At 26.8% G+C, this 24064-nt stretch overlaps 1 protein-coding gene across 7 annotated transcripts; it reads right to left on the bottom strand.

Annotated features, from left to right (window-relative positions):
* Positions 1-4987: 4987 nt before the first annotated feature.
* On the bottom strand, positions 4988-23378 carry LOC136076796 (uncharacterized). Of its 7 annotated transcripts, none has more exons than XR_010636585.1 (4): positions 21603-23332; positions 17210-17257; positions 13512-13600; positions 4988-5877 (listed from the first exon to the last, which is right to left on the bottom strand). XR_010636585.1 is itself a non-coding variant. In XM_065790248.1 (3 exons), exons 1-3 carry the CDS (start codon positions 22797-22799, stop codon positions 5603-5605), a joined length of 456 nt encoding a protein of 151 aa, XP_065646320.1. In that variant the 5' UTR covers positions 22800-23309; the 3' UTR covers positions 4988-5602. The 7 variants fall into 7 exon arrangements, 2 of the variants coding, with proteins under 2 accessions (XP_065646320.1, XP_065646319.1); XR_010636588.1 differs by having other exon boundaries at positions 22667-23299; XR_010636584.1 differs by lacking the exon at positions 13512-13600 and having other exon boundaries at positions 21603-23331.
* Between the last annotated feature and the right edge of the window lie 686 nt (positions 23379-24064).

The raw sequence follows: 24064 nt of genomic DNA, 5'->3' as shown, positions 1-24064 counted from the left end.
CTTACCTTAGTTAGACTCTCAATCACATTGAACTGGCTAGAACAATTAGTAGCCTGATCAAAAATTGGAACGAGATGTGGAGCTTGTTCTCTGTAGTCAATACACTTAGAATTTCTTGCAGTTTTGACAGCTTTTCTTGCATGACTAATGAGATTTTTTATTGTGGACTTCTTTAATGCATCATTCACGGCTAGCTGTAAAGTGTGGGCAGCACATACCTGAAGATGTACAACACTCATGATACCAGCAAATCCACTTGCCAAGACTGGTGACACATTGTCAGCTATAGATTGGCCATCTTCGTCAAATTCATCATTTTATTTACGTTTGTCCAATTTTGTTGAGTTTTTGCCGCTTTTTGATCATTCGAAGCGTAGCGCGTAGGCGGATCAATAGGTACTTGTCAAATTAGCAAAGGTGTAATTATATAGTTATCCTCCAAACTTAGGTGTCGTTTACTTTTTTGAACAATTGTTTGAAAAGTTGAATTACAATTCACGGTTAGCATGAACATTGATAATATAAACCTAGATTTTATAAAGATACCAACATAAAAATTTAAATAAAAAGTTTGGAGGTCGGAGAATAATTTACGATTTAAGAGAGGGAGAATAGAAATCTAATGCAGGAATGTATCTTCAAATAAAATCTCATCTAAATTATCAATAAGTATGACAAGTGTCATTAATTTAAATATTCATTTCCTTTATTTTTTATTTCATTGTAATTTAAGTAATTATTTCCTTAACTGAATCGTTTGTAATATATAATATTTGTCGATATTTTAATGGATTGTTATAAATTATAAATTCAGGTTAAAATATGTAAAAAAAGGGATTGTTTGATTTAATAAAGTTGGATTTTGTGAATTAAAAACTTGTGTGCTTGCTCTGTCTGAAAAAATGTTGCTAAATTGCTCGTTGAAATAAAGTTCAGGGAAAACCTTCAATCTTTAGCAGCAAAAGATGCCAGAGCGGACACACAATTGCATCTCGAGTAATTTTCAATAAAAAATTACCCCCTGAAGCAAATTAGCATTTTTCTGGGGGTAATTTGACTAACTAAAGAATCTAGCGGGCCGAATAATATGTATGTTTTGGTTTCAGGTTAAGGTAGCATCCGGCCACTATCAAGCGCTCCACAATTGACCACTCTAGCTCTTGTAAGTTTACAATTAAATACGGGACTATCAAACAACGGGTTTAAGAAACTGGTCAGAACTGTAAATCAAATACCAAGCAGCAAGACGGTGGAGCCAAATTTTTACAAAAATTTTCTTAAAAGCAGGTCAACACTTAGGTGATTTCTTCACTTGCAGTGACCTAAAATTTACCGACGAAAAAAGGAAAATCTGGTACAGTTTGTGTTGAGGCTTACTGCAATGATTTATCAAGTCGTGTGAGTCGTGTTTTTATTCAAGCTCGCAAATGTTCTAATGGATATTTTGTTAAGCTCGAATTGATAGTGATAAAGGTTTTCTCAAAATTTTTCTTAGCATTGTTGATACTGCGTTAAAGGTTGATACCATCTCACCGCCTCAAAAATAACTCTTACTTAAAGGACTGGAAATACACTGGAGTTAAGAAATAAATCCTTGTTGCGGTATGAAAAGATTTGGCAGAAACTCGCTGTAACATCGAACAAATATGGTCACTAGTTAATGCAAATATTAAATTAATTTTGGCTTGCGATATCAAAGTTGCAATTACAATTTTTTGTCTTCAAACTCATTTAAGTATGCACCCTTGTACATGGTGATACGTCAAGTCTAAGTGTCTTGCCGAATCTGGAAACTTGCGAACATTAGGCTTAATCAAATCTAGCCTCGAGTCTTTTCAGTAATCAAAAATAAAATGTGGATGTGCTCAAGCAACTTGTTGATACAAAATTGACTTCCAACATTAGCATTAGAAAGTTTAAAATCTAAATTGAAGCATTAAAAAGTTTCAATTTAGTTGTAAATACCTACAGTGCTGCCCAACGAATTAGGAATTTCGAAGGATTTGATCAGATCTTGGGTATTCAGTCTTACTTTGGCTATATAATTACATTCTAATTTTTGTTTATTACATAAGTTACTGTCATAATACTTATTTTATTGTTTCTTGTCATGGACTTTTCAAATTTGTTGCTGAAATATGATTTTTTTTGTATTTTGTATAAAATTTGCTTTAGGTTCTTAAGGCACTTGGTTGCGGTGTTTGGCGAAATCTGGTCATTAATTTTGGCGTCTTTTGTATCCAAATTGTAAATTTACTTGTATTATCGCTCATAAGTTATTTAGTTTGCTGTTATTGAAACAAGCTTCAAGTGGTAAGAGAGACACTATTTGACAGAAATGGGTAAGAAACAGGACATCAGCGTAGCAAAAAAAAGTGAAATAATACTGTTATTAGAAAATACTGGTCTTCGACTTTAGAATTCTCGCGTCAGACTGTTGGAAGAATCAGAAATAATCTGACCAAAGGCCAAGATGTTATAGCTACCATAAGAGAAAATTGTTAAAGGGCTTTTAAGGCTACCCCTAGGAATGATCGCGTACTTCTGAACCTGTGCCGAAAAGGCACATTAGTCGAAGGTAAGCAGTTTTCATACTCTGATGAATTTATTTAAAGTCAGAAAAATAATACCTCTTTATGGTGATAATAATATTTATTTTTTCATTAGTTTTGTAGTTTTGTCATGCTGTTAAGTGTTTTTTCCATATCATAAAATACGGTATGTAATACCGTACTGAGTACCGTTATTTTACAGGTTAATATTTGTTATTCAGGTGTGCTTCTCTGATGAGTCTACGCCGGAAGTCATGGCTAAGAGGGCACGATTTGCTCGAAGGACGAAGGAAGAGGCAAACCTCTCCAAATGTATCCTGGAAACTGTAAAACACCTACAAAAGATCATGTTTTGGAGTGTTATTTCTGTCAAGGGATCATGGCGTTTGTATTTTGTGGAAGGGATGACATTTTTTACATGGTGCTTCGATATTTAAGTCTTATTTAAGTCATTTCTAATGCTTTTTTGGGTTGTTAAGTTTTTCTTGTTGTTCTATTTTAATTTCTTGCAATAAATGTGATAATTCCTAATTAGTTAGCCATCACTATCGTTTGGATTTATCCTTCAGACGGATTATGCTAAATTAATGAAAAAATTTTAAAAGGTTCTACTTAATGATTACTATTGCAAGCATAACACGTAAAATTTATACTGTCTACCCTTGGGACTCTATAGAGAACAAACTGTCGAAACAGCTTATCAAGACTTTTATTAACGTTGGTCAAGGTATAAACAAAACATCAATCATCCAGAGTACAAAGACGATTGTCATGCTGCATAGCTGATCTAAATAGTACACATTTAAAAAAAAACTGCTACCATAACTTGATTTATTTAATTCGGCAGCAGAAAATCATAGGTTGTAGTTTATAATTGAAGTTTGTAATGGCCATTTTACCCGTTTTAATCCTTAACTGCTGTTAGTAGCTATGGATTTTAATATTGCATGTAAATGTTTTAAGAGTATGTGACTAAACTAGCTATTTCGAATAAATTTTTTTGCTATTTCGAATAAATTTTTTTGAAGAAAATCAAAGACTATATTTTACAATTAAATCAGATTTTAGTTGGTGGTAATTTAATGTAAAAAATAGGGTATATAGATGATATTTTACTTAATTTTGAGAGTCTATGTTTTTAAGGTTTCAAGTTCCAATAAAAAGTTTTTTTACAGAAACATTTTTTTTTGTTTTACCAACTGATAGTCCTTTTGCCAAGATTTTGCATTTTGGCAGTAGTTTATACTTTAGGAAATTTGAAATTGAGATATTCATGCTATGCATGAGCCAAATTTTTGTTTTTAGAATGAAAAGGGTAAAGGTCGCAATAAAACAATTATAATAAATAATGTTGATATTACACAGTTGAACACTCATGTTACCATTATTATGAAAAAAGTGACCAAATAACACAGTAATGGGTAACGTTTTGAGAAGTAGCAAAAAACTAACAAAATAATAACTTAAACTGCCATAAACTTATAAACACTAAACTAATCCGACCGGAAATTTATGCAGAACTTGGTGTGGCCATATCCGACTTTTACACAAATTTTTTCAAATTATATGAAGTGGTACAACTGGTGTTTTTATTGTCGCACTATAAAGTCAAAAGCTTAATTGAGGATTCAAACTAAGTTCTTGGGTCAGCTAGGTTGGCATTATCAGGATCCGTGGTAACATTGAACTTGTTTATAAACACTGAGGCAGTATTAAGTTTTTTATTAACTCTTAAATTTGATGAAAGTATGACGTAATGGGTAAATCAAAAAATAAACATTTTTTTAATGATCGGAAAACCTAAACTTTGTGTAGAAAAGTAATTGAAATAAGTGTGCAGAAAGTCAGTAATTAGAAAAGTTTGAAGGGTTGGAAACTCTGGTAACTCAAGAAAAACAAAAACTTTTATTTTATCCTTTATATATATATATAAATAAAGTTTTTAATTGTATATTGAAGTCAGGATAACGTTACTAAAAATACAGACGTTTATATACATGTGAGCTATACAAATTTTAAAAACTTTTATATACATTTTCTTAGCTTAAAAAATTTCTAAAGCATTCCTGTAAGATGAAATTATATACGCCAAAATTATATGAATCAGTGAATGTTAAAAGGGCGGATGTCCAAATATTTAAACTTTGAGAAAACTAAAAAAAACTGTCATTTCCCCCGTAGTAAATTTTTGTTAATGGTTAATAATTTTTTTTTTGAAGAGGATTACCTTCAAAAAAAAATTATTGAACCATTAATAAAAAATTAACGGGGTAAATGCAGTTTTTTTTAGTTTCTCGAAAGTTTACATTGTCGAACTTCCGCCCTTTAAACATTCACCTATTCATATAGTTACAAGTAATGACAGTAGGATACCGTGAATAAATAGAAATTTACAGTATTCTACCGTATTATGAAATCACATTTTAAACTAGCACTGCTACCGATTTTAATGTATTACAATATACAAACAATTAAAAAAGTACATAGGTTTCTATTTGCTTACTAATTAGACATATTTATCTAATACAAAAAATAATATTTATGACGCTATTGATCGTTATTACTACATATAATATTTAAGTTTACATATTTAGGTAAACAACGTTATTTAATTAAAAATTCAACTTTCGAACAAAATATCTTCAAAGAAAAATTCTAAAAAAAATTCGAATTTCTTTATTCCGTTAACAACAAAAATCTTTTAAAGAAACAAATGGCGGAAACTTGAACATCTAAAAAAATCGACATTTTAACAATTTAATTTTTCATTAAAAAATTAAATAACTACAAAATTACATATATTATCATCTACAAAATTACGTAAAGTTCAATGAAATCGATGTCGTCATGAAGTAAAAGATTTAATTCTTCACAAAGATTAATCCACGGAAGAAAATTTTCTTCAAAATCTTTTTTCGTCATTAAACCATCTGAGATGTATATCCTCAACTCTTCAATTTTATCTTTCGGTTTCAATACTTCAAACTTAATTGGACAACGAATGGCAAACATTTGTTGAACATTGAATTATAAGATTTTTTCTTCATCACTTAAAATTTTTTAACAACATTTAATTGTGACAACTTTTTTCCAGATTTAATGTAATGATTTACGAAATAATTTTCACAAGAAGTTTCGCAAGTAGTTTTTCCATCGTCAATCGAAATCCACCACTCTCGTTCATCGGCAACTAATTTTATTTCGTCAGTAAATGATGATTGACTTTCATAAAAACATTCAATGAATAAATTAACGTAGTAAGTTTCAAGTTCAAGCAGAAAATCGTTTTCATTTCCACTTTGACGAGATAATTTAAGTAGACGATCTAAAGAAAAAACAAATATTATAAAAAATAATATAATATTAAAACAAACAGATAATTTAAATAATAATCGAAATTATAAAACATAATATATGCAATGAAATAATCAAGATATTAAAACATATAATTATATTATTATTATTATTATTAATATTAAATGCAATATAATTTATATATATATATATATTTTTAATATTAAATTAGTAGCATAACTGTTTATTAAAAATTATAAAAAATATTCTTTTTTGTATTAATTTGAAGATTTTACATTTCTACATTTTTAAAACAAAATAATTTCATTTTATCATAAACGTAACATACTAAAAATAATATAAAACAAATTAATCATTTATACAAATTAAAAAATACCTAACTACTTTTAAAAAACACGTAATTACATTATTATTGCAAATAAACTTAAAAGTTGAACTATATTCAACCACATAATCTCATAAGACACCAAGACGTATGTTAATTAAACACAGATTTGGAGTGAAATAAATGTTTTTATAAATCGAATTTGTAATTTCAAATTTAGAACTTCGAAAATCTCCTTAAAGCTTTTTTAAAATAAGTTATGTGAATAAATTATACAAAACTCAAAGAGTTCTCTTTGAGTGTTCAAATGTTATTATTGTATTAAAAATTGTCTTTGTATTAAATAATATTATTACAAAAAAAGGGTTTTGAGAACAATATATATATATATATATATATATATATATATATATATATATATATATATATATATATATATATATATATATATATATACATATATATATATATACATATATATATATATATATATATATATATTTATATATATATATATATATATATATATATATATATATATATATATATATATATATATATATATATATATATATATATATATGTATATATATATATATATATATATATATATATATATATATATATATATATATATATATATATGTATATATATATATATATATGTAAATTATGTTAGTGTATTTTACAAATAGAGCTCAATGTTTTTAAAGAACAGAGCAATAATAAATTAGTAAAAAACACTTATCTAACTTTTTTCTTCAACTTGAAGTTTCACCATTGCTGGATCATCAGGAAGAGTCCTCTTCTTGATGAAGAGAACTCTTCCTGATGATCCAGCATATGATTTAAAAAGATAATAAATTCGCGCAACTTTTTTACATTATTCAGAAACTTGAACTAAACAAAGTTCGTGTTTTTACATTTTTATTTAAACAAAATTAAATCGCAATTCGCTCATGAAATTTTGTGATGTGTGAGATAAATAAGTAATTGTCCATTGATAGGTAAAAAGTTTGTAATGTCTACACCAATTAGTAAGGCCCAATAACTTTGGGCGATACTAATTGGCAATAAGTGTTTTTTTGGACGCTATTTGTCGTTTATTATTATAAAGCTTAATAAGAATCCTATATCATTTCCCAGGTGAACCTTGATTTCTTGCAAACCAGCTATAAATATAATATAAATATATATATACAGGGCGTTAGCTAGAAATAAATTTTATACCGCGTTTTTGCCGTATTGGGAAATTTTATTTTTGTTGTTGAGAAAATGTTGGGAATTTTCTAGAAAAGGTCCTAAAAAAATCAAAATAACACTCTAAAAAAAAAAAGATCATTGACTTTTGGGAAATTTAACCCTATTGGGAATTCCACGTTATACGCGACACCATTGGGCTAGCTAACACCCTGATATATATATATAAATATATATATATATATATATATATATATATATATATATATATATATATATATATATATATATATATATATATATAAATATATATAAATATATATATATATATATATATACACAGTATCGGACAAAACGAGTGCAACCAAATAATGTTAATTTAGTTTCTTTATATAAAAGTGCTGCATTTTTTCAATTTAGAGAAATAACTATGTAACTGTTTAGAGACAAAGTTCTTCAAGTTTTATTCATCACAAAGTTCATTATTTGTGCACGAAAATTAATAAATTAATCAAAAGTATTTAAAAAAGTTGATTTCCTTCTATCAATATTTTGTGGCGAATTCTTTGTTGTCAATCACAGCCTTGCATCTTCGAGGCATAGATTCGATCAGGTGATCAACGAAACTTTGTGGAATCGCTGCCCAGGCCTTTTGGATTTGTTCAAACAGTTGATCCTTATTATGAACACCTTCACGATTAATTCTGCAGTTGACGATCTCCCACAGGTTCTCGATAGGGTTGAGATCCAGAGATTGAGGCGGCCAATTCATCACCAATAGGTGGTTGACTTGAAACCACTGCTTGACCACTTTTGCAGTGTGTTTCGGATCGTTGTCTTGCTGAAAAACCCATTTTATTGGCATATTCCATTCAGTATGAGGTAACATAACATCTTTCAGGATATTTTTATACATGAAACGGTCCATTATTCCATCGTTTCGATGTATTGGACCTAGACCATTAGCAGAAAAACACCCCCAGACCATAACATTGCCTCCACCATGCTTGACGGTCTTATGGCAGTAACGTAAATCGAGGCGTTTTCTGGCCGGTCGACGTACACTGCAAATGCCATTGCTCCCAATGATGTTGAACTTCGATTCATCACTGAACAGGACAGTTCTCCATTTCTGCACATTCCAGTCAATATGAGATGTAGCAAACAGGAGTCTTTTCTTCTGGTTTTTGAGTGAAATCAGCAGTTTCTTTGCAGGGCGTCGAGAAAACAATCTGGCTTTAACAGCACGCCGTCTGATTGTTCGGTCCGATACAAGCAGCTCTAATAGCTTTTGTATCTTGATTGATGATATCCAGAAATCCTTCTTGACGGATCTGACGATCATAGAATCCTCTCTAGAAGTGGTGGAACGCGATCTTCCATCTTTGTTATCTGCTGCCAACTTCCCTGTAGAACGATATTCGGAACATAGTCTTGATACGGTCCATTTTTTCACGCGATATTTATCACAAATACTTTTTTGTGACATTCCACTTTTGTAATCGCCAATAATTTTCTTTCTTAGTTCCAATCCAAGACTGTCAGGAGCCATTTTTGCACTTGAAGTCATAAAAATAATAAAAATAAATAATCACGCTTCTCAAGGCTTACCGTGTTACATTTACCTTGTGATGATACAATAACGTTCTGTGGAACACAATGTCTTGGTTGGATGTGGACTGTATTGATGTAATGAAACACTTGTTGTATTTCACTTCTTGTATTGATGTTCTTCGATAAAACACTTTGATAAAACTCACTTCGATAAACTGTCTTGATAATACTGACTGATTGACTTCCATATACTGACTGAATTACATGTCGATTTATATGTCTCTTATATAGTAAAATGAACCTGTGTGAAGCTGTTCTAGAAGATTCTAGACACTTCTTTTCGATGCATCTAGACGCTTCTGGATGCGTCTGAATGTTTCTGGATACTTCTGGATGCTACTAGATGCTTCCAGATGCTTCCTCTGTAAACTTCTGGAAGCTTCTGCATGCTTCTGGAAACTTCTAGATACTTCCTTTAACTATCAAAAAACTTCTGTGACGTTGACACGGACCAGACTTAAGAAAATGAAACAAACCAAAAAAGTTGCACTTGTTTTGTCCGCTGCAAAATGGCACTTGTCAACGAAATTCTGCCTGTGTGCTGTTACCTGTCAGCTGATTGCTCATGTCATGGCATGCAATGACTCCAGACTCCTGAACTGTTTGCTGTGGTAGTATAGTTCGTTTTGTTTTTAAGACATGTAAAATTAGGAACACTTTTGTTTTTGAATTGTTTGATGTTGGTTGCAAATGTTTTGTCCAATACTGTATATATATATATATATATATATATATATATATATATATATATATATATATATATATATATATATATATATATATATATATATATATATATATATATATATATAGAAATAGTTATCTTTTTTATGAATAAAAAAAGAAACATTTATTATTATTGTAATAATAAAACAAGAATCATAGATATTATATTAAAATGTTTTATTAAAAATTATCGTTAGTAATAAACAAAGAATTTTGTTAATTCAAAATCATTTCGCATAATATAAATACATTTGAAAATATCAAAGTTTCAAAGTTGTTTATTCCGCATGTAATTTAAGAGTTCAAATGTAATTAAGATTTTCAGTTTCTTATGTTTACTTTTTTTATTTTGTTTTCCCTTTTGTTAAGTGTTCTTTTCTTTATTTTTAGTTTAATTTGCTGTTATTTTGTCGAAAGTTTTTGCTTAGTTATCCAGCACATTTTTATTGCAATTAAAAAAAAATTGAAAAGCAGTGGTCAAAATTTATAAATGATATATTAAATGTGTGATAATTTAATGGTGTGTGATCTCACGCCTTTCTTCATATCACTGTGGGGTAGATTTTAATCACTAAACGTACTTAATAGATTAATTATAAAATGGGTAATTTCCATATTAGAATTCCTGACTATCTGATTAAAAAAAAATCCTTGAAAATTTTAGGTTTTCAATGACCTCACCCAAAATTAACTAATTTTCCAGGTTTTCCAGGTAACATAACATAGGTAACCATATACCATAACCAGGTAAGATAACAAGATCATTAGCTTCATCAAGTTTACAGAAGGTGCATTCAGCATAACTACCAGAAATGAACATTCAGTGAGGGGCAATAACAGCAGAAAAAAGTTACAGAAGAAATAATTCTATAAAACAAGCAACTGGGACATTAGCTTAGAACATACATCCATACCGTATTTTTTTTGATGTTTAAATTTTAATGACTTTTAAAGACATAATAGTTAAAAGAATGCCTTAAATTTGTCTTTCGAGACAATTGATTTAAATTAACTTTATTTAAAATTATTGTATGTTTTAATTAAAACCAATATTTTATTCATGAAATATAAATGCATTTTATTCACCCATCATATTATACTCCATACTTTAAAAAAAACATTTAAAGAAACAGTATATGCAGATACAGATACATACTGGTGTCAAACAACTCTTTCTTTATCTAAAATGACTTATAATAGTGCAACAAAGCATAAAGGACTTACCTAAAATAGAAAACAAAAATAAATCTTTAGAAGATTGTTTTGAAGGTATCAGATTAACAAGAAATTTTAACAAACTATTTTGATTTTTAATGGTTAATCCACAACTCATTGAAAAACAACTCTCCAACCTTTTATCAGCCATAATCTTTTCACTACTTAAACAATTATATGCATATACAGATGCACAAAACTCCATTATTGTTAGATGTGCAAATTGATAGTAATAACCTAGATTTGTTTCAATCTTTTCTAAATACCCAAAAAATTTGTCTTTATTTCCATCAAATTCAATGATAAAAGTTTGAATGTCTTCTTTGGAAAAAACTACTTTATTTTTAACAAACAATTGATATGCAATTTAACAAATATTTAAAACATATTTTTTAGTGGAATCGTTTTCCATCATCTGATAAATCAATTGATTGCTTCTGATGTGTTTTTGCAAAAAGTACAAAAAAATAATCGCATACAAATCTGTAATTGTTAAAAAAGAATTTTTATCTACATTTTTGGGGTCACTAACAATCTTACACATAAAAGATAAATAAAATGAAACAGGTGACATGGATTTTACACAACTATTGTTTAGATTCTTTAAATTTATCAGAAATCACTTGCACATTACATCTGCAAGTGATTTCTGATAAATTTAAAGAATCTAAACAATAGTTGTGTAAAATTGAATATAATACTTCTAATAAACTTATAAAAGTTAATTATAGTTATCATATCTATATAAACAAAAACTATTAGTTATACCTATTGTAAGAACTTTTACTATAACAATTTTATAAGTTATTTTAGAAAAATAAAGTTAATTATTAACTAACAGTTAAAAAATAATGTAATTGAGTGAGACAAAAGCAAAAAGTATGGTGCTAAGAATTAAAAAACTATTTAATGCTAGGTCGCTGTGTCGTGAAATGTTAGGCAAGGTACTTTTCAGTTGAAATCAAAATTATTATTTCTGTTGTTTCTTTAATTTGTTATTTTAATTTCCATGTTTGCAAAGCTATACCACTATACCATTTAATTGCATATAATAAGACAACAAATACATTCAATTTTTAGCTTTTTTCATATAGCCAAAGACTTTTTTTATAGTTAAATACCTTTTATATATAGCTAAAGACTTTTGAACAATTAAATGCAGTTAGATAAAAGGCTCAATTAAAAATTAAAAAAAGAATTAGAAAAAGCAAGGGTTGATAGGCGGAGCTAGAAAAAAATTTATAATTCTTTAAATATTATAATTTTTTACTAACATTTATTATTTATTAAATATTTATACATTTTTAAACTCTAATTTACTTCCAACAAGGTTGCAAGCATTTTCAAGCAAGGTTGCAATTAAGTTACTAGTTACTTTAAAATAGAGGATAGGTTAAAAAGCTAGGAAACGGTTAACTAAAGGCTGAAAAAGTTGCAAGTTATATAAAAAAGGAAAGCATGAAGATGGGTAAGAGTTATAAAGGCTTTAGAATGTGCAAGGAAATTGATTAATAAAAGTTTTTAAAGCATGAAGGGACAGATACAGTAAAAGGATGCAACTTGTTGATAAAAAAGTCAAGCAAGAATTAGTTTTAGTTGATCGTAATAGAAATGATAGCTTATTTGAGCAATGACCATGATTAGAGAAACAGCATAAAAGAGGAAAGCTAAAGCCTGATGACGATGATGACGATCATGTTGATCTATAACATAAATTTTGAATTAAAAAAATACTTAAGGATGTATAAATGTTTATGCAACTTCAGTCACAAACCTGACCCGGCTATATTTTATCAAACCCGGCTGTGGCCCCGGTCATTTATCAACTCTGGTCACTTACTATAGGTAGAATGTGCCAAGAAAAAAAATGTCAAAATTTAACCAAGTAATTACAAGCAAACTTGTGTTTAGATTATCCATGTTTTTACTGGTTCTTGGTGTCTATGTTAGCTGTCTTATTCTCACTTGTGCAATATTTTAATCCAATTGCACAGTTTGGGGAGAAATGAATCGTTTCTTCATAGATAGAAGTAAAACTCAGCTCACTCTTAAAGCATAAAATTGAAAAAAATGAGAAAAGAAAATCTTTTCAAAAGGATTTAAAATGACTGTTTTTTATAAAATTTTTTACAATAGCCAACATTTGATATATTAAAAAATATTTAATCATCGCTCTGGCTGTTTGCATTGAAAGCTAAATTTTCATCAAAGTTACTTGTCAATGATTTTAAATAAAACTAACATCAAATATCGTGAAAAAAGTAAAAGCCCATTTCTAACTGAAAATCAAAAGAAGCAAGTGAGACAAAATTGTCAACAAATGTTAGAAGAATATAAAAATATCCATTTTGTTTTTGTGAATGAATCGTTCTTTACTTATGCTTATATGTTGCAGCCTGGCAACTCTGGTTGTTATTCAAGTGATACTAATCTATCTCCCCGCATGCAAAGTTTAGTTTTAAAGCCAAATGCTAAAAAAAAAATTAATGGTTTGGCTTTGTATTTCACCAAAAGGTGTATCAAAACAGTGTATCTGGAAACCATAATTAAAAAGTATTTGGTACCTTTTATAAATAAACTTTATAGTACAGGAGAGTACATATTCCAGCTAGATATGGCATCTGCTCATTATGCAAAAAGCATGCTAATTAACCTAAATGAGAAAAAGTCAATTTTGTATCAAAATTGATCAATCCTGCAAACGTCCCTAAATCAAGGACAATAGAAGAATTTTGGGGAAAATAAAAAAAATAAAATTTATGACTGAGTGAAAACCATATTTTGGGTGTTAGGAAAAGACTTGACCATATAAGAAAACATGGAGTCTGATTTTTTTTTTCTCTTCGAATACTAATTAGCCATTACTTCATGGGTAAAAATGAAATGAATCTCACTCGTAGTGTAAATTTTAAGATTTTTTTTTTGTTTTTTTTAACGTTGAAAAAAACAATTATTTACTTTGTTGTTAAAATAATATAACACAAAATTTAAACTTTTTTTTAACTTACTAAAAATGGTATTTGGATTTTTTCCAGTTTAAAATAATGGAAAGCTTTATTATCATTAAATAATTTTTTAATTATGTTATTCAATAACTTTTAATGTTAATACTTTAAATATTTAGTCAAGAAAAAGTCTATAGAGATTATTCATATATATTTTTTAATTAGAAATATATGTAATAGATATAAAAATAAATATTTCAACAAATAATTTAAATTTTTTTACCAAACAAAAAAAAATTAAGAAAATAAAATTAAAAATTGTCCTAAATTTTTATAAACTTATCATATATCTGAAAAATTGGAAATTTGGTAATACTAAACCATATATTGTTAGGAAAGTACGCATTTTATTACATTTAAGTTGATAAATATATAACAACTATTTAATTTACAATTACCAATTAGTTTTTTAATTACTATTTTACTTGTTATAAAGGAACTATGCACAAGAAATACAATGTCAAATTAAAAAAAAAACTAAAATATCCTTGTGAACAGTCAAAGTTAATCCAAGATACCTCATGTTGAAAAAGAATGTTAGTATTTCTATATTCATGTCTTTATATTTCTTTATAATAACTTTCTGACTAGATGATAAAGCATGAATAATAAGTAGATAATAAAAGACATAGTGCTTAGCTGATATTTTGTCATGAATGATATTCTGTTGATTTTAAATGTGATCAGTAATCAGTTTTCTGCTTTGAAGAAGACTTCTAGCTACACTGTGTCAAAAAAGTTTTTATCCACCTATTTTGTACATTTTTCAAGTGTGATAACTTTTTATTCAGCAAAGATAAGCATAATTTTAACTAAATTATACCAATTAAATATTCAAGATAAATTGAAAAAAGATTTTTTAAAGTTATGAATAACAAATAAAATACAGAATTTTGAAATAACAAATGCATGTTTTTGTGCCAAAAAAGTTTTCATCCAGCATGCACTTTCACCTCAATATGTGATTAAATCAGTTATTAAGCAATGTTTTTCTATATAAATTAGATTTAGTTAAATTTATGCATTACTTTTGTTTTATATATTTATTTTTTATTTTTGTTAGATTATTGATTAAAAATGAGAGTTGCAGTGGAAATTTGATCAGTTATTGTTAGGCTATGGAAGGAAGGAAAATCACAGAGAAATATAGGAGAAAAAACTGTGCAGTCCGTTATAGTAGCTAATCAAATCAAGTATTTATTAGTCAAATAGTGTTATAAATTGGTTTTCTAAAATTAGTAATAAAACATGCACATTTATACAACTTGATATTAATGATTTTTACCCCTCAATTACAGCCGAAATGTTAGATAAAAACAATAGAATTTAGAAAAATCTACATTGCAATTACAGACAACACTACTTGTCTAATTAAACATGGAAAAACTCTATTATAAAAGGAGACATGGAAGAAAAAAACCACACACAAACGCTTTAATGTAATGATTGGAAGCTACAATGGAGCAGAAGTTTGTGAATTTGTAGACTTACATATTTTAAATTCCCTAGCTAAAACAGTTAAATTTAATTAGGCTTGAATTGCGATGATGAATTAACAATAATGCAAAAAAATCAGGGCATTTGACAAAATCAAAAAATTACTATAAAAATAATGACGAATAATTGTATATTAATATAAAAATTCAAAGCACCGCCCCCACCCCCTCAAAATAAAAAAACAAACTCCTATTTTAATAACCAATGGACTAAATCAAAACTCTTCCAATGAAAATATTTCACTTTTCTAAATGTATGCATGAAATGCTCTTAAAAAAAGTAAATTAAAAAATTTTGAGCTAAAACTTGAACCAAAAATTGCAATAAAGCAAAGTAGAACTATAATTTGGTTCAACCCACAAACTCTGCGTCGCGAAGTGGAAATAGGATTTTACTTACTTTTCTAAATAAAAATTTCAATTTTGATATTTTAAAATTTTTTTAACTGAAAAAAGTTAGTATTAGTTAATAAAAAAATGTTAATTTCGAATTTTTTTTAAATTTGCCTTTTTAAGAGGGGGATTTTTAGGGGGTAAAAAAACCCGGGTTTTCATCAAATAAATGATACATTTTTAAAATTAAAAACCAAGAAAAGAAAAGGTTCTTTGTCTGAGACTGCTATTGAAGCCAAAAACAAAGAAAGCAAAATTGCACGCCATGAAAGTCCAACTATCTTGGCAGAAAACACAAGGGATACAGTTAATTATTTGTTTATGACATTTGATAAGTACCTCTATTGAGTGTTTTTCTGAATGTTATGCTATTCATACAATTTTACTAACAGCTCCTCCTGATTAAAAGTCTTTATTATTTTTGAAAAAAATTTACTGAGTTTAAATTATTTTTATTACTCATATTTTATATTTTATTCAACACAAATGTATTTAATTTCTAGATTTGTGAAATCTTTTTTTAACTTAAAGGTCCTGCATAATGGTCTTTTTAACAAAGATCATTATGCAGGAAATTTTTTAAAAGCTATTCAGTTTTTAAACATTAGTATGTTTAAAAACTGAATAGCTTGATATTTTTTATAAACATTTAAAGCATTTAACTTTTTGTTATAAAGTAAGTTTCAATTGAGTAATATGTAAAAAAAAGCCATTTTAAAAATTTTGATTTATTACGTTCTTCTTATTTTGAGAAAAAAAAATATAAGATCAGAAAAGAAAAGAAAATATAAATAAAATAATTAAAATAATGCTTGTTAACACAACCCTCTCTAAAAGCTATTTCTCAAAACACAATCTCAAGAAACTCAAAAAATGGCCTCTGCATGGATAAACAAATTGAGCAAGATACTACCAAGGATGCAGTGATGTATTGGTCCAAATTTTCAGTTTTGAGTCACAAACAAAATTCAAACAACTTTAAACTTTTGTTTTATATTATGCTTATAAAAAATTTAAAATTATGAAATGTTGATAAATGTTTATGAGAGAAATCAAAATAAGGTTTCACTTGATAAATTAATAAAACAAAGTTGTGTTAATCAAACAGTAATTTATTAAGTGAAGATTGTGTAAAAGTTGAAAGCAATTAAAGATAATAACCATTAGTAACCAATGATCACTTACATAAGCAATATTAAAAAAAGCAACCAAACAAGAAGCTTAACTTGATGTAAAGTATTCTTCCACAATGTAATAAAAGTCATACTAATAATAATCATTGAAATTAAATGTCACCATTTTTATTGAACTTTTTGAGCAAACAAACTTAATTCTGATTGTTAATGTTAAATAAAGCGTTATACTTACCTTTCTTAGCAGAACCGTCTGTAGAACTTTCTGGTGAATTTGAAGTTTCTAAATGATATATTAAAATAATTTCTCCTAACAAAAAAAAACTTTTATAATAAATATAGAAAATGAGCTATTATATATAATAATATAATATAACAATATATATAATAGTTTATATAATAATATATATAACAATATAATACATATAAATAAGTCGAAAGAGACTTTAATGGTAAAAAAAGTCTTTCAACGCTTTTTTGAACGTTAAAGCAACATCAACAATTAAGCAATATTTTAATGTCATTTTAATGGGGAAGTACATTAAGTTTAGTCATTTTTAAAAATAAACGCAATAATTATGACTAGAAAGTTTATTTGTTTAATGGTGTTTTTTTATTTTTTTATATATATATTTTTTTAATATTTTAAAAACATGTGAGGAGAGTTGCTCCATCAACTGACAAATAGGTAAAACATGTGAGGGGTGTTGCTACACTAACTATCTTATAGCCTGTTGCAATAAGGGAGTACTGCTACATCAACTATCTTATAGTCTGCTGCTACAAAGGAGGGCTGCTACATCAACTACTTTATAACCGGCTGTTATAAGGTAGTGCCGCTACATCAACTGAGGGTTTGGTTTGGGCAAGCAATCTATAATTTAAAAATGATAGATTTTTCTGGCTAATTATTCCTACATGTTACAATTATTTCTTGAAGCAAAATGTGGAATATACTTTCTAGATAAAAGTTTAACTCTAATGTATCTGTCTCTACTTATTTTACCAAATACAGCTGCTGCTTCTGTAACTAATTTAAGATTTCTACACTTTGAGAATGGAATAGAAAATCCTCTAAAGTCAATTTTAGCATAATTTGTATAGCATTTTCAAGTAAATATACAATATAAAATCTATTTTTATATTTCAATGAAATATACACTCTAATTCACAGAAATCTGACAACTGATCATCATCGACATTGCTCTGAGTGCCATTAATGGAATCAATTATATATATATATATATATATATATATATATATATATATATATATATATATATATATATATATATATATATATATATATATCAGAAGAGATACTAACTGATGCTTCTAAACTGCATTTGCTAGTCGAAAAACAAATCATAAAACTTCTGTCTCTCTAATGCTTTGGTTAATATAAAGGTACTTTCCATATCTTAAGAACCAACAACCATATTTTTTTGATTTATTTAAATTTCTTTGATTCCATTAAAAATTCATACTAAAGTATTAGCATTTTTGACTTGCTCAAGTATGCGCAACTACTTAAATTAAGACAATCACATGTCAACCAAAGCAAAACTTTTCAACTTAACAACTGATACTGTTGAAGTCTTTGCTTCTACTTTCAAATCTACACTCTGCATTTTAAGAATTTTAACAAAGTTTTGTTAACATTTACCAAAACTCTAGACACTATTGTGTATGAATTGGTAGTCTTGGTTTTAATTTAAAAAAAGAATAGTGCTGTATGACCTTAACAGTCGGAAGTTTGTGAGAAATAAGTTCACATTCATAATCTTTGATCTATATCAGAAGTACAGTTTAGGAATGTTTGCATAACATCATGTTCTGTTGAGCGCCCATTGAATTCTGATTTAAAATATGGAGTTTTAACCATACTCATATTGTCATCCCAAAATCTAACTAAAAAGTCTATTTGACCCTTCTAAAAAACTTGGTTCATGGGTTTATCAAATGAAACAGCATAATAAGGTGTATTAAATAGGGTAGTTCACAGCTTCTCCTATTTTAACAATATTAATATCTTTTGGAAATCACAACAATTTCTATTTTTTTACGTAACCAATTTTAATATTGTTCCTCAAAAAACCATTTTACTTAAAAAACACATTTATTTTTAGGCATTTTCTAATTATTTAATCTGAAAACAAAACAAAAAAAAAATGTCAAACATTGTAGGAGCCAAAAAGAATTTAGAATCTCTAATATTTCAAACTTTTAAAAATTATTCAAAACAATACAGCAAATGCAATAATTAAACACTAATTGAAAATATATCAACAGTCTATATATTTATGATTTATGGAAACCACTATGATGATATCTTTCAAATAATATTTTTAAACAATTTAAAAATGCCTTATAATAGATGTGTAAGTTTTTTTACCAATCTTTAAAGTACAAATTTCTAAAACAATTTAAGAATCAAATTTTCTATTAAAATTATAGATTAGAGCAATTATATTACTATAATTTACTATTGTAGTTTTTTTGTTGTTGTTTTGTTTTTCTTTAAAAACAAACAACAAAATATGAAATATTATCCCATTTTCCAGAACTATTCTAGGATTTTACAGAATAATCAAAAAAATCCAGGACTTTCCAGGACTGGTGGGAACCTTAACCTACTTAAAGTGGTTAAAATATTTTGATATTTGCAAGAAAATTATAAGATAGTGTTTAAACTTGAAAGATTGTTATTTTTTAAACATATTATCTAATGTGTTCAAATCACAAACTAATGTATAACAGATCAACAAATTTATATGTACAATTTTATACTAATGCAACCCTCCCCTCCCATTACCTTATAGTGACTCAATGGATTTTGTCGAGGGAGGTGGGGAAGGTAAAGGTCGGTTAAAAAAAAAATGTTTTTTCGAGATTAAATTTTTTGCGTAAATTCGAGCCCTGCACTTAATTTGAATCTTGTATGTATGTGTGTGTGTGTATATATATATATATATATATATACATATATATATATATATATATATATATATATATATATATATATATATATATATATATATATATATAAAGGGTTAAATTAAAATAAAAGCGATAGCGATTTGCAAAATCTGGAAAAATATCTGGTCTTCAAAATTTTAGTTTACGAAAATCCGTGTACGTTGTTTTCAAGTAGCAAGCTATTAAAAACTTGTTAGTAAAAAAGCCAAAGATTTTGTAAAGAACTTTTTTTTAAAGTTGTTTAAGTTCCTTAAATTTCAAATATTATTTGAATATCTATTTATTTATTTAATTGCTGCGGTTAGCAAATGCTCACTGAGTGGAAATCCACTTTAGCAGCATGTTTAAAAACTAACATTTGAAATTTTAATTCACGTAATAAAGTTCATCAAGACTTTTTTTAAAGTTTAACACTGACTTGTTAAGTTCGATATCAAACGGCAAATTGTTCCAAATTGGAATAACACGATTAGAAAAAAAATTCTTTTAACTCGAGTGTCTACAGATCTCAGAAATATATCTATCATTGTGGATATAGTCACAAACACTTCCAGCTGGTCCTGCTGGTTGACAAAAGTTCCTTAGGAAAGTTAGGTATTTAGCTGATAAGAATTATTAAGACATTAAAAAAAGTTAATTAAATAGCTTCTTTCTCTTTTCATAGATAAGGTTGTTATATTAAGTCTATTTAATCTTTCCAGATAAAGAAGCTCTGAATATCCTGGAATTAGTCTTTGTTGCCCAATGTTGTACTCCTTCAATTAGATCAATAACTTTTTAAAAAAATGGATTCCAAATAGAAAACGCATATTCTACCTAAAATTCTATTTGCTATAGAAACACATGCAGATATATGATGACCATCTTAAATATAATTTTTACAACTGTTTTATATGGTTTTAACATATGTTTTATAATCTTTTCAGCTCATTATGCTGGGTGAATAAAAAAAAAGCAACTGATTTTACTAAGCGCTTTTAAACTAATTGGTCACCTTTATGTGAATACATTTATCAACTTTGCTCAAACTTGTATTCACGTAGAGCGTAATAATTACTTCAAAAATGTTGAGTAAAAGCAATTGCATTCCTAAACAAAAGAATTTCTTTTCAAACAAGTTTACAAGTTATATATTAATAACTTATATTAACATACAAGTTAAGGTATAATTTTTGTGAATATTTAATTTTTAAGCTTCACTCATCGAAAAATTAAGAACACTTAAAAAAATTAAAAACTAATCAGTTAAAAGTAAAATTAAGAGGATGAAAAGGGAAAATATATTCTGAATATTTTACCTACACAATTTTCCGCAACTTTAAAATAAGACTTGGATGATCTATGCATATAATTCAAGTCGTATTTTAACATAACAACTTTGTTGTGATTTGCGCATTTAATGTTCAAACGTTGCAAAATAAATGGTTAACAGTATCTTTAATAAAACTAAGAGTTTTGTTTAAGCCAAGAAAAATAAAGTAAGCAGAACTAAAAAAACATTAATAAATTTATATTTCATTAGAGAAAATAAATAAGAATGGAATTGTTATTAGTAATTTATTTACTAATAACCCTTATTAGAGGTTGCCTACTGCTAGTAGCATATGAATACATGACAAACTTAAATATAATATTACTATTAAACTTACCAGGAAAATGTTTTGTCAAATCTTCCAATTATGCTAAGTGCCTCAAAAAATGCATCATAGTTATCAACCCCTGGAAGCATATGATGTTCTAAAGCTTTAAAAAAATCGGTTGCTTCTTATTCTTTTCGAGAATATCATCACCAATATGATGTGAATAATAATACTTAAGATCTTTAAAATTTTTTTCTAACAATTTATCTCCAATCTTTAACAAAATTTATCAATATAGTATCATGGATGCAGAGTGCAAATGTTCCATTATCTAATTTGTTTAAACAACGGCTGTCAAATTCACCTGATACAATTCCATGGATTTCTTTATTTGGGGATTTATAGAAGACAATGTGTGTTCTAAAATTGTAAAAGCTTGGACTTGTTGAATTTAAGCTAAAGGGGAACATATCAAAAAATTAAATTTTATTTTTTAATTTTGACTTTTTAACAATGTTTTACTTAGGAAATTAATAAATATTTTTTTAATAAAAATTTGAGAGCGTATTTATTTAGTTACACTTTATTTGCTGCATACTGTACAATAAGTAATTTAATATAAAATTATTTATAAAATGTTTACAATGTAAAAACTTTATTGCATTGCAAATATTAACTAAAACAAAATTGTTTTGTTGAAATTTTATTGTAAATCAGTTATAAAATAATTTGTAACAAAAAATATGGTGCTTATAAATAAAATCAGATATTTAGAAGTCAAAAAACATAATAGTTAGCTGCAGAGCTGCAGTGATTTAGGAGCAACCTAATTATATAAATAAAATAAAATTAATTTTATGAATAAAATCAAAAATTTATAATATAAATGAAAGCAAAAATAAAATCAACCTTATTATATAAATAAAAGAAATCAGATATTTAGAAGTCAAACAAACATAATAGTTAGCTGCAAAGCTGCAGTGATTAAGGAGCTTATTATAATACCAAAGAGTTGCGGCATTGGAAAGGTTGGGAATTGCTGCAGTAAAGTTTAATAAATAATTTTGTAATATACAAAAAGTAAAGACTTGTTCTATATCATATAATAAACAAAACTTAATACAAAAATATACTTGGTAATGTATATTTCACCACTTCTATGGCTACGTTTATTAGTATTATATTCATCACCCGAAGTATTGCAATCAAAAGTTGTTTTAGACATAGCTCGACTATTCTTTTATTATAAAGTATAGCATTAAGCATCTAAAAGGTTGTTATGTTCTATACCTAAATTTTTCATTTGATCATAAATATCCTGCTTTACGTCATCATAATAAGACATGGTTGATAATTCCGTTTTGAATAACTCTAATGCATATTTTACTTCTGACCTTGTACAACTATTAGTAATAAAGTTAATAAATCTTCTGACTAACGTGGCAGTATCAACAGCATTTGCTATTTCTTTCTCTAATTTTACTTTCTTTTTTTGGTCTAACATAATACACCTCTGAAAAACTAATCATTAATAAATCATTATACATAGGAATAACTTTATAATTTATGTATTGTATATAATTATGCAACATATAAATTATAAAATTACATTAAGTAACTAAATGTTAAATAACTAAATGCTCGATTAAACAAAAAGTTTTTTATTCGCTGGTTCAACTTTCTGCTGAAAATACTTATATTTATTAAATTTTTGGTTGTGGTTTTTATCTTTTGAAACTTTTTAAAACTAAAAACAAGAACCAAAATCCAACCTTCTGATAAGCAGCAGCCTCCGCAACGGGAACTTATATCCCACTTGGATAAAATATTTTTTGCTATTTTAGTACCGGTTTTGTCCAATTTTTAATTATAGATGTAATTTTCAACAAACAGATATCTTTTGAAATGTGGTGGCAAGTTAAGATAAAATCATTTCATTTTCATCAAAATTTTAAGTGTTTTACTTTTTAAATTTTTTATTTATTTTTATTTTAAAAATTACATAATATAAAAATATATATGTATTTATATACTAAATATCATTTATCTAAAAATATATATAATATAAATTTATAAATTAAATATCATTTATATAAAAATATATTTATATATTAAATATTATTTATATAAAAATATATAATAATCAGGGGCTATTATAGACTGTTTTCGGCAGCGCCGACCATATTTATGTGCCGCCGAAAATTCAAAAATTAAGGACCTTTTTTTTTATATGGCAGATATTGCTGTTTGTATTTTTGCAAAAAAATGCCTATATACAGCAATGTTTCTGCTGAATTTATATATGGTAGGCGCTATAATATAAAAATTTATATAAAAATATATGATATATATTCAAATGTTAAATATCATTTATATAAAAATATATAAAAGTATTAAAATTAATATTTTAATATATTTCTAAAATTTTAAAAATGTCAAGCAAATATAAAATTTTTGACATGGTTATTTTTGGTTCCTTATTTAACAGTAATAAAATTTTAATAATATAAAAAATACTATAAAAAATTGAT

The sequence above is a fragment of the Hydra vulgaris genome, chromosome 02 (genome assembly GCF_038396675.1).
Source record: "Hydra vulgaris chromosome 02, alternate assembly HydraT2T_AEP".
Taxonomy (NCBI): Eukaryota; Metazoa; Cnidaria; class Hydrozoa; order Anthoathecata; family Hydridae; genus Hydra; species Hydra vulgaris.
Note: the sequence above shows the minus strand (reverse complement) of the source record. Positions and strands in the feature narration are given on the sequence as shown.

Coding starts and splice junctions, on each gene's coding strand:
- LOC136076796 (XM_065790247.1), bottom strand. CDS start 11,152: ATGGAGTTTTGTGCATCTGTATATGCATATAATTGTTTAAGTAGTGAA. Junction 5,878..10,956: donor ATTTTTGTTTTCTATTTTAG/GTAAGTCCTTTA, acceptor TTTTTTCTTTAG/ATCGTCTACTTAAATTATCT.